The sequence below is a fragment of the Glycine soja genome, chromosome 10, assembly GCF_004193775.1.
Source record: "Glycine soja cultivar W05 chromosome 10, ASM419377v2, whole genome shotgun sequence".
Taxonomy (NCBI): Eukaryota; Viridiplantae; Streptophyta; class Magnoliopsida; order Fabales; family Fabaceae; genus Glycine; species Glycine soja.
In genome coordinates, this window is record NC_041011.1 from 23,698,206 (window position 1) to 23,717,791 (window position 19,586).

General features: G+C 36.3%; 1 protein-coding gene across 1 annotated transcript; it reads left to right on the top strand.

Moving 5' to 3' along the window:
• The first annotated feature begins 10,504 nt into the window (after positions 1-10,504).
• LOC114371544 (protein MAIN-LIKE 1-like) lies at positions 10,505-11,848 on the top strand. Its single transcript, XM_028328952.1, has 5 exons — positions 10,505-10,649; positions 10,739-10,905; positions 11,019-11,382; positions 11,491-11,678; positions 11,780-11,848. Exons 1-5 carry the CDS (start codon positions 10,505-10,507, stop codon positions 11,846-11,848), a joined length of 933 nt encoding a protein of 310 aa, XP_028184753.1.
• Positions 11,849-19,586: the final 7,738 nt, after the last annotated feature.

Below are 19,586 nucleotides of genomic sequence, written 5' to 3' on the forward strand. Positions count from 1 at the left end.
AGAAGACAAGTTTTTGTTAGTGTCTATGGCATGTGAAAGTGCCACAGGGATACTCTTCAAATATTAAGAGCCTTGTGTAGGTGAAAGATATGAAATTAGTTGGCTTAAAGTCTCATGATTGTCATGTCTTGATGCAACAACTGTTGGTCGTGGCGATACGAGACATCTTGCTTAACAAAGTCAAGCATGCTATAACTCGCATGTGCTTATTCTTCAATGCTATATGTAGCAAAGTCATTGACCCTCTAAAGTTAGATGACTTGGAAAATAAGGTTATTATTATCTTGTGTCAGTTGGAGATGTATTTTTCCCTTTCATTTTTTGACATCATGGTTCATTTAATTGTTTATCTAGTGAAGGAAATTAAACTATATGGCCTCGTTTATTTACAGTGGATGCACCCAATTAAGCGATACATGAAGATCTTAAAAGGGTATACCAAGAATTTACACCATCCTAAAGCATCCATTGTTGAAAGGTACATTGCAGAAGAAGCTATTGAGTTTTGTTCCAATTCATATTGTGTCTGTCTTCTTCTTCCCTACACTCTTTAATTATCGCTTTTACTTTTGGTTAAGTTTCTATTTCTGTTCTTCACTTTCTTAACATTATAGTAAAAGCCTAATTGAATTTAGTAACATTAAGAAGGATAGATTTTTAATTAGTAATGGTTCATTAATAATTAATTCAACCCTCCCCCCTTCTTAATTATTCCAAGGCCACTTGATCCAACAAGTGGTATCAGAGCCGGTATCTTGTAGAAAGTTTAACCACTTCAAGATTCATTGCCTCTTCAAATTCTTTGTTTCCTGAAGGAAATTCCATCCATAGGCCACCTATCTTCAATGGTGAGGGTTACCACTATTGAAAAACTCATATGCAGATTTTCATTGAAGCCATAGATTTAAACATTTGGGAAGCAATAGAAATAGGACCTTACATACCCATCGTAGTATATGTAAGTACTAGCACCACAACACAAAAACCTAGAGATAAGTGGAATGAAGAAGATAGAAGAAGAATCCAGTATGATCTTAAAGCCAAAAAAATTATTACTTCAGCCCTAGGAATAAACGAGTATTTTAGAGTGTCAAACTGCACAAATGCAAAGGAGATGTGGGATACTCTCCAATTTACACATGAAGGCACCACTAATGTGAAAAGATCTAGAGTCAATACCCTTACACATGAATATGAATTGTTTAGGATGAAACCTAATGAAAAAATCCAAAGTATGCAGAAAAGATTCACACACATAGTCAACCATCTTGCCTCTTTAGGAAAAATCTTCCCTAATGAAGATTTAATTAATAAAGTTTTAAAATGCTTAAGTAGGGAGTGGCAGCCCAAGGTAACTGCCATTTCTGAAAGTAAAGATCTTTCTTCTATGTCTCTTGCCACTTTGTTTGGAAAATTGCAGGAACATGAAATGGAACTTCATCGACTTAATCAAAATGAAGAAACCAACAAAAAGAAAAGAAGCATAGCACTTAAAGCCTCCTCATCAATGCAAGAAGAAAATGAAGAAGAAGAATCAGAAGATGAAGAAGACTTCTCACTCTTTGTGAAGAAGTTTAAAAAATTTGTCAAGAAGAGAAAAATCGAGAGGCGTCAAAACTTCAATAATGGAAGAAGATCTCAAGAAGACTCTCAAATTCTTAGATGCTACAAATGCAACCAACTTGGTCACATCAAACCAAAAAGGCTTACATTGCACAGGATGACAATGACTCATCGGATGATTCAGAGAAGGAGATCAACCTTCTAACCAAGGACTATGAGAGTGATGAGAACATCTCTTAAGAAGATTAAGCAAAAAGTAAAAGTATGACTTCTATCTTTGAAGATCTAGACACTTTAATCATGAAAAAGGTAACATCAAAACCATTCTCTTTTAAAATTTATTTTGGTTGGAATTTTCCTTTCAATTAATTTGATTATGATGACTAACAAAATTTTATTTGTTTGTCTTGATTGATTGAAATTGTGAGTATGTGTTTATATGTTTTTGATTGAGTTAATTTTCTTTCTCAAAGCATGAAGTTTCTTTTTAAATATTTGATAATGTCTATGATCATTATTCTTCAATACTTGTGTTAATTATTTTGATATAATTGAATATATACAATGATTTTTTTTAATAATTATGCATGATTTTGAATGTGATATGTGAATTACTTGCTTAAGGTTCTTTCATAAAATGTTTTCAAAAAGTTAATATTATATATATTTTTTAAAAAAGTATTTTGACTTTCATTCAAATCCTTTTTCCCTTAAGAGTCTTTCATCATTTAGTTTTGGCTGAAATGTTCTCTGGTAATCGATTACTACAATAGTGTAATCGATTACAGGCAGTTAAGAAGGGTGTAATCGATTACCTAATGTTGTAATCAATTACAACGCGTCCCTGCACCTATATATATTCAGATTTCGAATCAGAAATCAGAAACCACCTCTTCTCTCGCGAAACCCTCGTTCCCAATTCTTCTTTCTGCCATAATTCACTCATTTCTTGTCCAAATTACTCCCCAGAAAGCCCAAACTTCATCTTTTTTCATTCTCTTTCACTTCAACCGATTGAAATTTCAAATAACTTCCTCAAATGGAGGAACCATCAAAGAAGCGCAAGGGATCTTCAAGTTGAAGCCAACGGCATTCCGAGGCTCAGGAAACGCATATTCCTTCCTCCATTTGCTCTTCCTCATTGTTCTCATCAGAAGAACAACGGATACTGTACACAAATATTTTCTCTTCTCGTTCCATTATTGATTCAAAATTCATTGACATGGATTTCTTTTCCAATGAGATTTTTGAATTCATTCATGCATTTTCAGAACTTAAACCTCATTCCTTTCATGTCTTTAAAATTGCATGTTTATTCTGAATTAGTTAAAGCTTTCTATTCTAACCTCGAAATTCAAAAAAACACTTTGATTTCTGAGGTTTATGGGATAAAAATGGTCATTGACCAATCCCTATTCTATGACTTGACCCAATTATCTAGTGAGGGTGTACCATTTGAAGGTGCACTAAATGATGATTGGAAATTTGATTTCTCTGTACATGATGCCCGTCGGTTGGTTTGCACCAACCAAGCAGATATGACCGGAAGGCTACTTGTCGGATCATTGGCTTTTGAAAGCCGCATGCTTCATTATCTCATTGTGCGTATTTTACTTCCAAGATCTTCAAACCTTGCACAGGTTTCTGAAGAAGATCTTATTGTCATGTGGGCTTTTCATACCGGCCAACAAATTGATTGGGCACACTTAGTCCGATATCGCATACATAAGGCATTGCGATTAAATGCTCCATTTCCATATCCACACCTAGTCACTCTTTTCCTTCAACACTTTAACATCCCTCTTGATTCTGAACCTTATGTTCCAATCAAGAGATCCTTCTTGATCGATGTTGCTGTGATTGCATCTTTTGGTTACCACAAAGAGCATGATGGCTCTTGGGTAAAAAAGGGTGCTCAACCCATTGATGATGAAGGAAACTTACTAGTTGGAGAAGATTCCTCTCTTCTTCAAAGGATTTTGGACAGGTTCGATGGTCTTCAAACTTATGTTGGTGAAAGGTCTGATGCTTTGGAATTACAAGTGGACATGCAATTCGATGAGATGGACTCAAGGATCACCAAGGTTGAAGGAGATGTCACTTACATCTGCACATGCTTTGATCTACCACAACCACCACCACCACCATCGTCTTAGACTTTATTAATCTTTAGTATTATTAGTACTTTGATTTCTAGTAGTGTATTTGGCTATATTATTATCACATTTGAACATTTAGTATTTCTTTTAATATTTTCTTAGTATGACTGAACATTTATGAATTATGTTATATGATTATGTGGTTTATATTTTAATTTGGTTTATTCATGTCTTGCTTCATGATTAGTTTAGAATCTTTTATGATTGATTTACAATGGATGCTATGTGGATGATTTTTTTTTTAAAATCATGTATGTCTTACGCACTTTGGCTTTTTGTTGATGCCAAAGGGGGAGAGAAAATAGGGATTAAATCAAGAACTCATATAATTAAGTAATTGAATTTCAAGTGAAGCTTAAACTCAAAAAAAAGGGAGAGAATATGGACAATTAAGTTAGTGATCGACTAGGAAAAAGAATGTGTATGTGTTCCTTGATTTCAGGTTTGTCATCATCAAAAAAGGGGAGATTGTAGAAGAAAGCTACATGATGACAAATCAAGTTGATTCAAGTAGTTTTGATGATGACAAAGATGATGACAAGAAGCCCAAAGAATGATTTCAAGATTGAGTCAACAAGTTCAAGATCAAGATTAATTTCAAGTTTCATGAGAAGAAATCAAGAAGATTCAAGAATCAAGAGAAGTTTGATTTCAAAATTCAAGAGAAGATGAATTCAAGATTCAAGAGAAGAAATCAAGAAGACTTCACAAGGGAAGTATTGAAAAGATTTTTCAAAAAACAAACATAGCACAATTTTGTTTTTCAAAAGAGTTTTTCTCAAAATTTTCTAAGTTACCAGAGTTTTTACTCTCTGGTAATCGATTACCAGTTTCCTATAATCGATTACCAGTGGCAAAGTTTGATTTCAAAAGCTTTTAACTGAATTTGCAATGTTTCAATTGTTTTTTAAATGGTGTAATCGATTACAATATATTGGTAATCAATTACTAGTGTATCTGAACGTTGAAATTCAAATTCAATTGTGAAGAATCACATCTTTTCATAAAAGGCTTTGTGTAATCGATTACATGGTTTTGGTAATCGATTACCAGTGACAAGTTTTGAATAAAAAGTCAAGAGATGTAACTCTTCCAATAGTTTTCAGATTTTTTCTCAAGGATATAACTCTTCCAATGGTTTTCTTGACCAGAAATGAAGAGTCTATAAAAGCAAGACCTTAACTTGAATTTTAAAATAACTTTTGAACATATCTTTGAACTTCTTCTTCTTCTTCTTCCTTTGCCAAAAGCTTTCTATGTTTTCTGGTTTCCAAACCTTGTTCTTTCACAGAAAACAAAAGTGTTCTATTCATCTTTTTCATTTTCTTCTCCCTTTGCCAAAAAGAATTCGACAAGGACTAACCGCCTAAATTCTTTTTGTGTCTCTCTTCTCCCTTTTCCAAAAGAACAAAGGACTAACCACCTGAATTCTTTTGTGTCTCCCTTCTCCCTTTTCAAAGAATTCAAAACGACACAGTCTGAGAATTCTTTTGATTCTTCCCTTTCCCTTAAACAAAAAATTTCAAAGGACTAACTGCCTGAGATATCTTTTGTTTCCCCTTCACAAAGTTTCAAAAGACTAACCGCCTGAGAACTTTGTCTTAACACATTGGAGGGTACATCCTTTGTGGTACAAGTAGAGGGTACATTTACTTGGGTTGTTGTAACTGAGAACAAGATAGGGTACATCTCTTGTGGATCAGTTCAAGTGGAGGGTACATCCACTTGGTTGTTCAAAGAGAACAAGGGAGGGTACATCCCTTATGGATCTTTGCTTGTAAAAGCTTTTACAAGGTTGAAAAGAAATCTCAAGGACCACAGGTCGCTTGGGGACTGGATGTAGGCACGGGTTGTTGCCTAACCAGTATAAATTCTTGTGTTTGTCTTCTTCTTCCCTATACTCTTTAATTTCCACTGTGCACTTTAATTATCGCTTTTACTTTTGGTCAAGTTTCTATTTCTGTTCTTTACTTTCTTAAAATTATAGTAAAAGCCTAATTGAATTTAGTAACATTAAGAATAATAGATTTTTAATTAGTAAAGGTTCATTAATAATTAATTCAATCCCCCCTTCTTAATTATTCCAAGGCCACTTGATCCAACAATAGGGAATTGGAAAAGAGGATTGGTGCCATCCCTTGATGAATTTGAGTCAAGAAGCAAGGGGCCAACCACCTTAAGAGCTATTGGACTAAGAAGCACTCGAAATTTAGTGAATCACCACAGAGAGAACAACCACCCAAATTGAGGACCTTTTTGTAATTTTTTTAATTGAGAATTTACTTACCTTCATTGCTTTCAAATTTTTTTTAAAAAAGGTCTTTCATTGGAAGCAAGTTGGAAGCCACCAATAGGTCACCCTACTTCCATTTGTGTGTAATAATTTTAGGCAATTTTTCCTTAGGATAGTGAGTGTTTTGTTGGGAACCTTAAATGAGGTCATCTAAACACTCTTTGGATCCGCCTAGTTTACATTTTTTTCACTTTAATTTCTTGCTTACTTTCATAGTTTATTTTCTTTACTAGCCACACCTAGTTTATCTTGTTATTGCACAATATTTTCTTCTTTCTCATCACGCTTATCTTGAGTTCTTTTGGAACCTTAGCTTTTACCTTTTTTACAAACCCCCGACAAGAAAGAACCACAACTTAGGAACCAACATGAGTCATCATTCACTTGTGTTAATGGTGAGGGTTCTAGTCATAGGGACCCTTTATCTAGAATCTTAGATGAGTTGAGTTCCCTCAAGTTATGGAAAGAAAAACTAGAAAGAAAAGAAAAAGGAACAGGGAGGGTAAAAATAAATCAAGATGAGAGGGAACAAATAAGGGAAGAAGAAAAATACTGAAAGAGTTAAGAAAGGAAAAACATGCCTCCTATAGTAGTCATAACTCTTGCAAGAGCCTAAGTGAAGAACTTCGTGACTATTATGAAGGAAGGCATAGGTCACATCTTAGACCTCACTCCCATAGGAGAGAAAAGGAAAGAAAGCCTCAAGAGGCTAACATTAACCTCCCATACTTCCATGGAAAGGACAATGTAGAGGCTAACTTAGATTGAGAAATTAGGGTAAAGCAACAACTTAAAAGGAAGTATACTTCAAAATCTTATTGCTCTCACTCTTATCCAAAGAAAGACCAAGGTCAAGGCATCTTAGGGGAGACAACTTCTAAGCCCAAATATGATAAGGGGAAGACAATAGAAAAACAACCCCTTAAGGCTAGTATGCAAGAGAAGACTAGCTCCATGAAGTGCTTTAAATGTCTTGGAAGAGGACACATTACTTCTTAATGCCCCACCAAGAAAACCATGATTATGAGGGGCCAAGTAATTTATAGTAGCCAAGATAAGGCTACTACTTCACCTTCCTTTAGTGAAAGTGAAGAAGCAAAAGCGGAAGAATCTAGTGAAGAGATCTACCCCCAAGAAGAAGGACAACCTATAATGGTTAAGGAGGAGTGTAAGGAGATAAGTGTCTCCTCCAAGAGGTTAGCTAAGAAGGAAAGACATTTTGAAATAAAGACAAATATTAAAGAAATTTCCCCTATTAGACAACCTCCGCATTTTCTCCTTTGTAAAAAGACACTTGTTAGCATTGTCACACCTCTTAGACTTAAGTTTATTCCTCAAGTAAAGGAGTTGTTGGAAGAGGGTTTGATTCACAAGAGCTTAAATCCTTGTGCTTTGTTGGTTCCCAAAATAGGTATTATTTGGCACCAAATCCCTAAAATAGGTGGTATGATAAATGTTTTGAGTGGTGCAACACTCTTGTAAAATCACTCGTGACCTAACATCTTCATGATTTGTGTACATAGGGATTCAATACAAACTTAGGTACTCATATGGGACACCTTAGGTTTGTCATACTTTTTTGTAGGAATAATCAACACCAAAATACAAAAAAAGGTACATTTTCTTGCATTGCTTTTCTTAATTTTTTAAATAGTGATCAAGGGGTTCCCATGAACCCTAAGAGAATAAAGTTCATTCCTGAGTGACCCACTCCACCAAGTATAAGAAAAATTTGGGGCTTCCATGACTTAACAAACTTTTACAAAAGGTTTGTCCCATATTTTTCTATACTTGTAGCACCACTCATTGAGTTGGTGAGGAACCATGCTCCTTCATGGGAAGATGCCCAGGAAATGGGTTTTCAGACCTTACCTTACTTCAACATACCAAGCACCATTAATACATATATTTTTGTTCTTTTTACAGGTGTTGAGGAAAAAATCCCAGAGTTTCAAGAACCTCGGGATTTGAGATCAATTCCTTTTCAAGGGGGAGGGAATGATGCAATCCTATCCCACAAGGGCATTGGATAGAAGACTCCAAGAAGATTGGGCCAGAGATGCAAGAGATGGCCCTAGGATTCTCATAAACCTTAGGGTAGATTTCGGGCCCATGGGCTAAGTATGAGTTCACTTATCTTTATACATATTAGATTAAGGTTTCATTATTTTTTAGCCTTGTATTTGGGGCTCCATAATATAGGTAAGGTACCCTAGAAATGTAGGATTTTTCAGCCCTTGTATTTTAGGGCACCTAGACTAGTTTTTGTATCAGGGGTAGTTTTGTAATTTCATAGATGTTTATTACTTGTAACTCGTAAGTCAGTCATATGTACGATTTTTAAGGCGATACTAACTTAGTAAACTAAAATATCTTAAACCAATATCAACTAGTTCAAAGAAATCAAACATAATACAATAAAAATCCTCAACACTAATACTAAACAATCATCAATAACCCTAAACCATCAACATTAACCCTAAATCCTAATAACAAACATTTTTTAAAACAAAATAATACTCATTTATAGTTTTTTTTTTAAAATGTACATACGGATCAAGTTGATATGTATGAGGCTTACGGATCAAGTTGATCTGCAAGCCTCATACGTTGATCCGTATGAAGCTTACGAATGAACTTGATCTGCAAGTCTCATACGAATCAACTTGATCCGTATGAAGCTTACGGATGATGTTGATCTGTAAGCCTCATTCGGATCAAGTTGATTCGTATGAGTCTTGCAGATCAAGTTGATTCGTATGAGGCTTGCAGATCATCTTGATCCCTAAACCTCATACGAATCAAGTTGATCCGTATGAAGCTTACAGATCAAGTTCATCTGTAAGCTTCATACGGATTAAGTTGATCCGTATGAGGCTTGCAGATCAACTTGATCCCTAAACCTCATACAGATCAACTTGATCCATATGTACAATCCTACAAAATACTTCATCTGTAAGCCTAAACCTATTTCCTACAAATAATTGCGGATCAACTACATCCATAACAAACTAAAAACAATCAACGCAATCGACAACCATTAAAGGGGAGAATGAGCTTACCTCGACGGTGGAGCACGTACACAATGCCGACGGAGGAAAAGAAGGATCAAAGCCCAAATGACACTGACATAAGGGAAGAAGAATAGCGGCGACGCAAACGGAGGGAAGGGAAGAAGATTGGTGGCGGCACAAATGGAAGCTCATTGTGCTGTAATACGGAGGCATAAAATGGTGCTGGGTGCACCAAAATATTTTAAATTAAGGCCAGGGTTATTTTCGGCCTTTCACAATAAATGCTGGGTGCACCTAGCATCACCCTTCATGTTGTGGGTGATGCTAGGTGCACCCAGCATTATTGTTGGTGCACCCAGCACTTAATGATAACAATCTAAAGTACCCCTGGCCTTTTTTTAAAAACTTTTGTGCACCCAGCCTCTTCTTCTTCCGCAACTGCGAGTGCCCCTTTATCTTCAGCCCCTTCTTCTTCTTCAACCCGCCCCCTTTTTATCTCCTTCTTGCGTTTGTTGTCTGTGTTGGCGTGTTCATGGTGCTTTGGAGGTTCTTCTCTTTTGGCATTGAGGACGTGCATTACGCTGCTCCACTGTCGACCGTCGAGGTAAGCCTCTTCTCCTTTTTGTTGTGTCGTTTGCGTTTCTGCTTCCATTTTTGCTGGTGTAGTGTAGTTTGTAGGGATTTAGTTGATCCGTAGTAGATAGGTTAGGATTTTGATGATCCGCAATAAGATTTAGTTGATCTGTAATGTGTTTTGGTTTATGGATGAAATAAGCTGCATACGAATCAACTTGATCCGTATGCTTCTCACGGATGAAGTTGATCCGTAGGAAGCATACGGATCAACTTAACCCGTATGCTTCATGCGGATCAAGTTGATCTGTAAGCTTCTCACGGATCAACTTGATCTGTATTACCCTATTTTAATTTTAAAAAATGTCAAATGGGTTTTAGTTTATGAAAAATGTTTTTTATTAGGGTTTAGGGTTAATTTTGAGGGTTTTAGGCTGAAGTAGAATACAAATGATTAATGAAATAAGTTTCAAATTATGCTATAATTGTTTGATGATGTTGTTATTGCTTTGAAATTTGATTATGCTACATTGTTTGGTTTGTATTGTACTGTTTGATTTGTTTCAACATGAACATGTTGATATTGGTTTGAAATTTGTTTAGTTTGTATTACTTTTGACTTCAGTGGAAAACCTAAAGCCAAATGACTTTAATTAAGCGCATACCTGAAGCCAAACCATGGGTTAAGTGAAAACCTTAAGCGCATAAGTTGATTTTAAGGGATATGAGGAACTCAATCTTCTTTCTTTTTTAATTACTTATCCTATAAGTAGTTATGGAGAATTTCATTGGCATACCGAACGACATATTTTAGATAAGTATGTAGGCTATTAATTACATTGTGATGAATTTGCTAAACATATACAATTTGTATTTTTTTAGGATGGCAACTTGCTAACAAAATGGTATATCGTGTTCGCCCAAGCGTTGATGAGTATGATAAGTTAATAGAGTTTGTCTGCTTGGAGGGTTTGGATTGGGAAATGGAAAAAAAGCTACATGAGGAAATGAAAAGGAGTGGTTTCTGTCTCAAGGGCATCACAAGGGGTTTGATTAGAGTTGTCAAGGAGACGGAGAAGGAGGTTGTGGAGGCTGAGAACATTGCTGCAGTGGTGTTAACATTGGTTGCTCTAAAGCAAACAATGCACCTGGTGTCGAGGATGAGCCTGTGGTAGCTGCAGACGTACATGCATCTGGTGCAGACGCTGGTGATGAAGCTAAGGGATTTCCAGGTGGGTCGCGTGACCCATCAGTGCTTACGGAGTATGTTGACCATGTTGTAGTTAGCGTATGGAATAGAGAGGTATTTATAATTTTGAAGTTAACTTATTTTTTAAGTATCTGTTATTATTGAAATTTGTGTTCCTTTAAATCATTATGTTAATAAAGTGTCTGTTCCTTTATACTTCAATTTAGGAACGTCCTGAATTGAAGTTATCCTCCCACGGGAGGAAAGTGCTGAAATTTGGTAGGCCTGCTCCTGAAATTGAGGGCCTAGTTGCTGCCACAAGATTAAGTCCTTTGATCGCATGTTCAGTAGACACTAGCGATCAAGGACTTATATCCGCGTTCGTGGAGAGGTGGCATAGGGAAACTAGTAGTTTCCATCTTCCTGCGGGGGAGGTTAGCATCACCCTGGATGATGTGGCATCTCTGCTTCATCTTCCCATTGTTGGCGCCTTCCATACCTTCGAGCCTCTGCACGTCGACGAGGCTGTGTTGATGTTGGTGGAGTTACTAGAGGTCTCCGAAGAGGAAGCCAAGGCCAAGACAACACAGTGTCATGGACCATACGTACGCCTATCTTCCCTATGAGATATATATTAGAGCAGATGTCAGGCCGAACATTGGACTGCTACAGCTTGTGCCTATGTTCTTCATCTTTTAGGTTGCACTCATTTTGCTAACAAGAGTGCAACCCATGTTCATGTTGTTTTCTTAGACGCTTTGCGTGACTTCAGTCAGACTGGAAGCTATGCATGGGGAGTTGCCGCCCTAGTGCATATGTACGATCATTTGAATGATGCTTGTAGGAGTGGCGGCCGACAGCTTGCTGGTTACATCACTCTCTTACAGGTAATTAATATTTTTTTCATAAGTTAATTAGAACAATGTTTTAAAAAAGGTATTTAAGATGTTCAATTGAAATTTGTACCATTTTCATGTAATCTTTGTAGTGTTGGATATATGAGCACTTTCCGTCAGTTGCGGAGTCTATGGCTGATCCGGACTACGATGACCTGTAACCACGTGCATGTCGATGGATTGCTACGAAGGCTACTTTGAAGTCCATATCTACATCCACGTACAGGCAGCGTCTAGATCGACTCAAGATTCCTCATGTTTGCTGGATGCCTTATGGGGAGCATCAACCCGTTCAGGAGTTTGATTTGATTTCATGCTTTTCCGGTTAGCTATGATGGGGCCCGTTGCCGTCAGACACCGACAAGAGAGAGTCATGCGCCAGTTCGGATACGTCCAAAGTATTCCTATAGAGTTTGTAGATTCATGGTGTAGCTCCATTGGAGCTTGTAGGCCTTGGATCTTCTTCATCAATGGATTCCTTTGCTTCTTGGAAGATAAATGGCAGCGGAATGGAGAAAGGAAGAGAGAGAGGAGACGCCACTTCAAGGAGAAGATGAGTCTAGAAGAAGCTCACCACCATAGGAGGTCATGGATAAGAGCTTGGAGGAAGAAGGAGATGAATGAAGGTGGAGGAAGAGAAGAGCACGAAATTTTGTGCTCTAAAAGAAGTCTGAAATCTGAAGTTTAACTTTCAAATGATCAAAGTTCCAAAAATGCACACAGATGACCTCTATTTATAGCCTAAGTGTTACACAAAATTGGAGGGAAATTTGAATTTCTATTCAAATTTCACTTGAATTTGAAATTGAATTTGTGGAGCCAAATTTTGGAGCCAAAATTTCACTAATTATGATTAGTGAATTTTAGCTATGGTTCAGCCCACTAATCCAAGATCAAGTCCAAGATTCTCCACTAAGTGTGCTTAGGTGTCATGAGGCATGTAAAGCATGAAAGACATGCACAAAGTGTGACTATATGATGTGGCAATGGGGTGTAGCAAGCAAATGCTCACCTCCCCCTCTAAAATTTAATTGGATTGGGCTTCTCCCAATTCAATTAAATTTATTTCTCAACACACACATAAAATATTCACTTAATGAATTTGAAATTACAAAATTACCCCTAATACAAAAACTAGTCTAGGTGCCCTAAAATACAAGGGCTGAAAAATCCTACATTTCTAGGGTACCCTACCTACATTATGGAGCCTTAAATGTATGGCACAAAAATAATGAAATCTTAATCTAATATGTACAAACATAAGTGGGCTCACACTTAGCCCATGGGCCCAAAATCTACCCTAAGGCTCATGAGAACCTTAGGGCCTTCTCTTGCATCTCTGACCCAATCTTCTTGGAGTCTTCTATCCAATGCCCTTGGGGGGTAGGATTGCATCATTCCCTCCCCTTTGAAAAGGATTTGACCTCAAATCCAGAGGTTCTTGAAACTCATGTATTCTTTCTTCAACACCTGTAAAAAGAATAAAAACATATGTATTAGTAATGTTGGGTATGTTAGAGTACACTAAGGACTGAAAACCCCTTTCCTAACCATCTTCCCATTAAAGAATATAGTTCGTCACCAACTCAATGAGTGGTGCTACAAGTATAAAAAAATATGGGACAAACCTTTTGTAAAAGTTTGTTAAGATATTGAAGCCCCAAATTTCCCTTATACTTGGTGGAGTAGGCCACTCAAGAATGACCTTTATTCTCTTAGGGTCCATGAGAAACCCTTGATCACTATTTAAAAGTTAGGGAAAGTAATGGAATAAAACATATTTTTTTCTTTATTTTCATGTTGATTATTCCTACAAAAAATTACGACAAACCTAAGGTGTCCCACATGAGCACCTAGGTTTGCATTGAAACAAAAAATAAGAACAAACCTACCTAATGAATCCCTATGTACACAAATCATACAAAAGAGTGTTGCACCACTCAACACATTCATCATACCACCTATCATATGGATTTGGTGCCTAATAATACTTATTTTAGGCACCAACAAAGCACAAGGATTTAAGCTTTTGCGAACCAAACCTTCAAGAGATATGGCAGTGCTAAGGGATGTTTCCCTAGATAGGAGAAGGTAGAAAGATTGTTTATGAAGGAGTGCTCTTTTAATATCACCTTTTGTTGCAAAATGATCTTCTTGGAGGAATCCTTTTCCTCCTTTTCCTTCCCCTTGGCCTTTGAAGATAAGGTCTTGCTATCCTTCTTTTTCTTTTGTTTTTCTAGTTTTTCTTCCTCATCCCTCTTATCTTTCATAGTTAGTGGATCTTTGGCCACCTGTGAAGGTGTTTGAGGATGCAACACAAATTTAGTGCCAAGATGGGTGAGGGTAATTTCATTAGTTAGGCCATTGTAAATGATCTTCCTATCAAATTGTCATGGTCTTCCTAAAAGAATATGTCCTGCCTCCATGGGAACTATATCACAATTAACTTGATCCTTATATGTCCCAATGGATAAAGGTACCTTCACTTGTTGATTAACTATCATTTCACCTTGCTCATTGAGCCATTGAAGTTTATAAGTTTTTGGGTGGGGAATGATAGTGAGGTTCAACTTGGAAACTAATCTTGTGCTACAACAATTGCAACAAGATCCACTATGCACAATGAGAGAACAAGTTTTATCTAAAATTTTGCATCTTGTATGAAAGATGTTCTCTCTTTGGGATTGAGATAGATCACAAGATTGACCTCCAAGGAGCCTTCTAACCATTAAGAGGTCACCTTCTTCATGGGGGTAGACTTCCTCACTAGACTCTTCACCCCTTACATCATCTTCACTTCCACTAAAGGAAAGGTAAGAAGTAGTCTCCTCTTGACTACTATAAATGTCTTGACCCCTCATGATCATGGTTTTCTTTGTGGGGCATTGAGAGTCAATGTGACCTCTCCCAAGACATTTGAAGCATTTAATGTTGCTAGTCCTTTCTTGGGAACTAGTCTTAGGGGTGTATTTCTCTATGGTCTTACCTTTATCTTCCTTGGGTTTTGAAGGTGCAGCCCCCAAAATTCCATGGGCTTGGTCCTTCCTTGGATAAGAGTGAGAGCCATAAGATTTTGAAGAAGGTCTTCTTTTAAGTTGTTGCTTCACTCTTATACAAAGTTGGACTTGCTCATCTAGGTCCCTATATGGAGGGAGTTCAACCTTGTCCTTCACTTCTATATTAAGCCCACTAAGGAACCTAGCTTTGCGTGTTCTTTCCTCCTCCCTAAGTCCAGCTCTTAAAAAGAGTAGTTCCATTTGTTGTTTATATTCTTCAAAACTCATACTCCTTTGTCTAAGCCTTTGGAGCTTATCCATGAGTTCCCTTTCATAGTAGGAGGGAATGCGTCTCTTCCTAAGGGCACTCTTAAGATCATTCCAATACTCTACTGGAGGATCCCCATGAATCCTAAGGGCACTCTTCGCTATGATGATGGCAAGCAAAGAGTTGTTCAACCTTCATTTCCCAATCTAAGTAGGCCTCAACATTATCTTTTCCATGGAAATATGGGAGGCTAATGTTAACCTCTTGAGGCCTTTTATCCTTTTCTCTTCTTTTGGAGTGATGTTTAGTATGTGAACTATGGCGCCCTCTATAATAGTTGCTAAGTTCTTCACTTAAACTCTTGCAAGAGTTATGACTACTATAGGAGGCATGTTTTTCTCTTTTCATTTCTTTCATTATTTTTCTTCTTTCTTCCTCTCTTATTTTCTCTCTTTCATCTTGACTTATTTCTTCCACTCTTTTTTTACCTTTTTCTTTTCTCTCTTGTTTTTCTTTCCACAACTTAAGGGATCTCTACTCATCTAATATCTTATACATGGGGTCCTTAGGAGTAGAACCCTCACCATTAACACTAGATGAAGAATAAAGACTCATGTTGGTTCCTAAGTTATGGTTCTTTCTTATTGGGGGTTTGAAAACAAAAGGTAAAAGAAACTATGGTTGAAACTAGCCAAAATAAACACTAAAAGAGGTGTGAATGATAAGGTAAAAACTAATTGGTAAAAGGCAAGCTATCTAGGCGGTTTGACAATGGAGGGTAAAGGAAATAAGCTATGAAAGTAAGCAAGAAATTAAAGTGCAAGAAATGCAAACTAGGCGGATCCTAAGAGTGTTTGGATGACCTCATTTAAGGTTTCCAAAAAAACACTCACTATCCTAAGAGAAAATTGCCTAAAATTATTACATACAAATGGAAGTAAGGTGACCTATTGGAGGCTCCCAACTTACTTCCAATGAAAGACCTTTTTGTTACAAAATTTGAAAGCAAAGCAAATTGCCAATTACAAAATTACAAAAAAAAAAGTCCTCAATTGTGGTGGCTATTCTCTCTTTGGTTTTTCACTCAATTTGGAGTGCTTCTTAGTCTAATAGCTATTAAGGTGGTTGGCCCCTTACTTCTGGACTCAAATTCTTCAAGGGATGGCACCAATCCTCCTTTCCAATTCCCTATATGGCAACTCACAAGCAAGGAAACAAAGAGAAAAGCAATAACCAAAGACAAAAAAAAATGAAATGAAAGCTAAACCAATAGAGTTTTATCAAGACAAATTTTCAAGGATTATTCAACAATTAAAGCAATGAAAAGCACACAAAAGCAAGCTAGGACTCAAAGAGAAACCTAGAATGGCTCTAGAGCAGAGTAGAAAAACTTAAAAAAAAAAGACTCAAGAAACCTCTAGTTTTGGCACTCGTCTTCACAATAATTTTCAATTGAAATTTTAGAACTAGGATTGGTATAAAATAGGCACCAATTATAGAACAATTTTTGAGCCAAAACAACAAGCACATTTCCCTTTCACTTTTTTTTCTTGAACACTGATTTTTCAGCCAACTTGTGTGATTTTTATTATTTTTTCCTTTAATCCAAATCGTTTGGTTCTTTTTGCATAATTTTATTCAAGATGTCTAGAAAATTCAGTAAACTTTTCAGCTCAAAACACGTAGGTACCAATTCCCAGTAATTTATACAAGTTTGTATATTCAAGCTGCCAGCACCAGCGATTTCAACCTAGAAATCAAGAGTAGTGTTTATGTTGCTTAAGGCTTGGATAGTTACAATTTGTGTTTGCTTATACTCAATTATCTTGAATAACAAAATTCAATAGAGCTTAAGACTTATTTTTATTCTCAAATCCAGCCACAACTCAGCACCACAACTCAACTTCATCATAGCCATCATGTAGGAAACTTAGAAAACAAAAAAAAAGAGTTCAACAACAAGATTACTTCTAGGAATTGATTTAGAACATGTTATGAACTAAATAACATGCATGAATTAGACTCAAAATTAAAAACATAGGCTAAGAATGACAAGAATACATGAACAAATGTATCTAGAATTCAATAAACAAAATAAAAATTCAACACAAACTTAGAACATAATGTGACAATTACTATGACTAAACATGACCCTAAGACAACATGGATGAAGTGATGTACACTTAGATTTTTGTATTTTTTTTTTCTAATCAATATTTTGGAAGAAAATTTAGATCTAAAGGTTCAGCACAAGAATATTATGAATTAAAAATGATAGAACCTAAAATCAACACAAAAACATGATTCAAGAGTAGATCTACAAAATTTGAACCATAGAAATGCAAGAACAAGTGTAGATCTAAGATTTAGTCGGTTTATTTTTTTTGAATCTACTCTAAACAGCATCAAACCACAAGACAATGGAGGATATACATGGAGAATAAGATGAATAACAAGGAATTAAATAGAATTCACCGAACAAAAAGATAGAGGAAGCAAAAGAACATCACCTAGATGAAGATGCTCTTGATACCACATGGTGTAGCTCCATTGGAGCTTGTAGGCCTTGGATCTTCTTCATCAATGGATTCCTTTGCTTCTTGGAAGATGAATGGCAGCGGAATGGAGAAAGGAAGAGAGAGAGAGGAGACGCCACTTCAAGGAGAAGATGAGTCTAGAAGAAGCTCACCACCATAAGAGGTCATGGATAAGAGCTTGGAGGAAGAAGGAGATGAATGAAAGGAGAGGAAGAGAAAAGCACGACATTTTGTGCTCGAAAAGAGCTCTGAAATTTGAAGTTTAACTTTCAAATGATCAAAGTTCCAAAAATGCAAACACATGACCTCTATTTATAGCCTAAGTGTTACACAAAATTGGAAGGAAAAAATTTCACTTGAATTTGAAATTGAATTTGTGGAGCCAAATTTTGGAGCCAAAATTTCACTAATTATGATTAGTAAATTTTAGCTATGGTTCAGCCCTCTAATCCAAGATCAAGTCCAAGATTCTCCACTAAGTGTGCTTAGGTGTCATGAGACATGTAAAGTATGAAGGACATGCACAAAGTGTGACTATATGATGTGGCAATGGGGTGTTGCAAGCAAATGCTCACCTTCCCCTCTAAAATTTAATTAGTTTGGGCTTCTTCCAATTTAATTAAATTTATTTTTCAACACACACATCAAATATTCACTTAATGCATGTGAAATTACAAAACTACCCCTAATACAAAAACTAGTCTAGGTGCCCTAAAATACAAGGGCTGAAAAATCCTACATTTCTAGGGTACGCTACCTACATTATGCAGCCTTAAATACAAGGCCCAAAAATAATGAAATCCTAATCTAATATGTACAAAGATAAGTGGGCTCATACTTAGCCCATGGGTCCAAAATCTACCTTAAGGCTCATGAGAACCTTAGGACCTTCTCTTGCATCTCTGGCCCAATCTTATCGGAGTCTTCTATCCAATGCCCTTGGGGGGTAGGATTGCATCAATTCATGGGTGTCATTTGAAGAAATAGATGACAGGTGGATGCACTACTCAGACCATCTTGCACCAGCAGGGGAGATTTGTGTTGTGCCAGCTCAGTGTGTTGCCGAGTACAAGGACTGGTTCTTCCTTATTTCTCATCCATTCATGACCTCGGCATAGCAATTAGATCTGCCGTGACATTCACCTGCGATGCATGATGCCTCATTTATGGAGCCACATATCCCTCAGGTCCCAAAGCCACCAGCAACAACACCAACACATGCTCGCTCTTATGTGGACCAGTCTAGACATGCAGTGGTAAGTGTTACTATTTGGTTAAATGCATCAAATGTCATTTTTGTCAATTATTTTAATACTAATTTATCTAATTTGTTTGTTTTCTATTTAATAGGATGCTTGTCATGCGATCACTGAAAGGTTGGAGCGTCTGCTCAACCTTAGGATAGTCACGGCAGGCACAGAGACACACGAGGTCATGGAAGAATGCATCAGGATTGCCAGGGGTGTCACAAAAGACGACAATGTGTATGTGAGGTCTCGACGTAGGCGACACACGGATCAACCATAGTTTCTTTAGACATTTTATATTATCATATTTGGACGATGTTTATAATTTTATTGTATTTGAAAACATTTTGTTTTGAATGAACATTTTGTATATTTTAAGCTATTTTGATTTATAATTTTAATTTAACGTTAATTCGTCGAAATATTAGTGTTAACGCTAAAATTTTATGAATGTGATTCCAAATTCGTCGAAATATTTTCTTGTATTTCCAAATTGATTCCAAATTCGTCGAAATAGTATGAATGTGATTCCAAATTGAAGCAAACAACTAACAACTAAGTTGATATAAAATTACAAAAAATGATAACAGTGGGAGGATAAAATAAACCCACTTATATTTATAGAGAAAATATCAGTTCAATTTTTTGCAAAACACGTCATTAATTAGGAACGAAATATTGTGAATATCATTAAACCTCAATCTAAAACTAAATATTAGTTCTATAATTAATTCAAAGGACTAAAATATACTTTGAAATTTTACTAGATAATTAAATATCATAATTATGATAATCATAATTATGATATTACCAATTAAATATCATAATTAAATATATTTTTCATTCTCTCT

Excerpts from the sequence above, each read along its gene's own strand:
- LOC114371544 (XM_028328952.1), top strand. The coding sequence starts at position 10,505 with ATGGTATATCGTGTTCGCCCAAGCGTTGATGAGTATGATAAGTTAATA. Across the intron at positions 11,383-11,490 it reads CAAGGCCAAGACAACACAGT|GTTGCACTCATTTTGCTAAC; the intron begins GTCATGGACCAT and ends TTCATCTTTTAG. Across the intron at positions 11,679-11,779 it reads GTTACATCACTCTCTTACAG|TGTTGGATATATGAGCACTT; the intron begins GTAATTAATATT and ends TAATCTTTGTAG.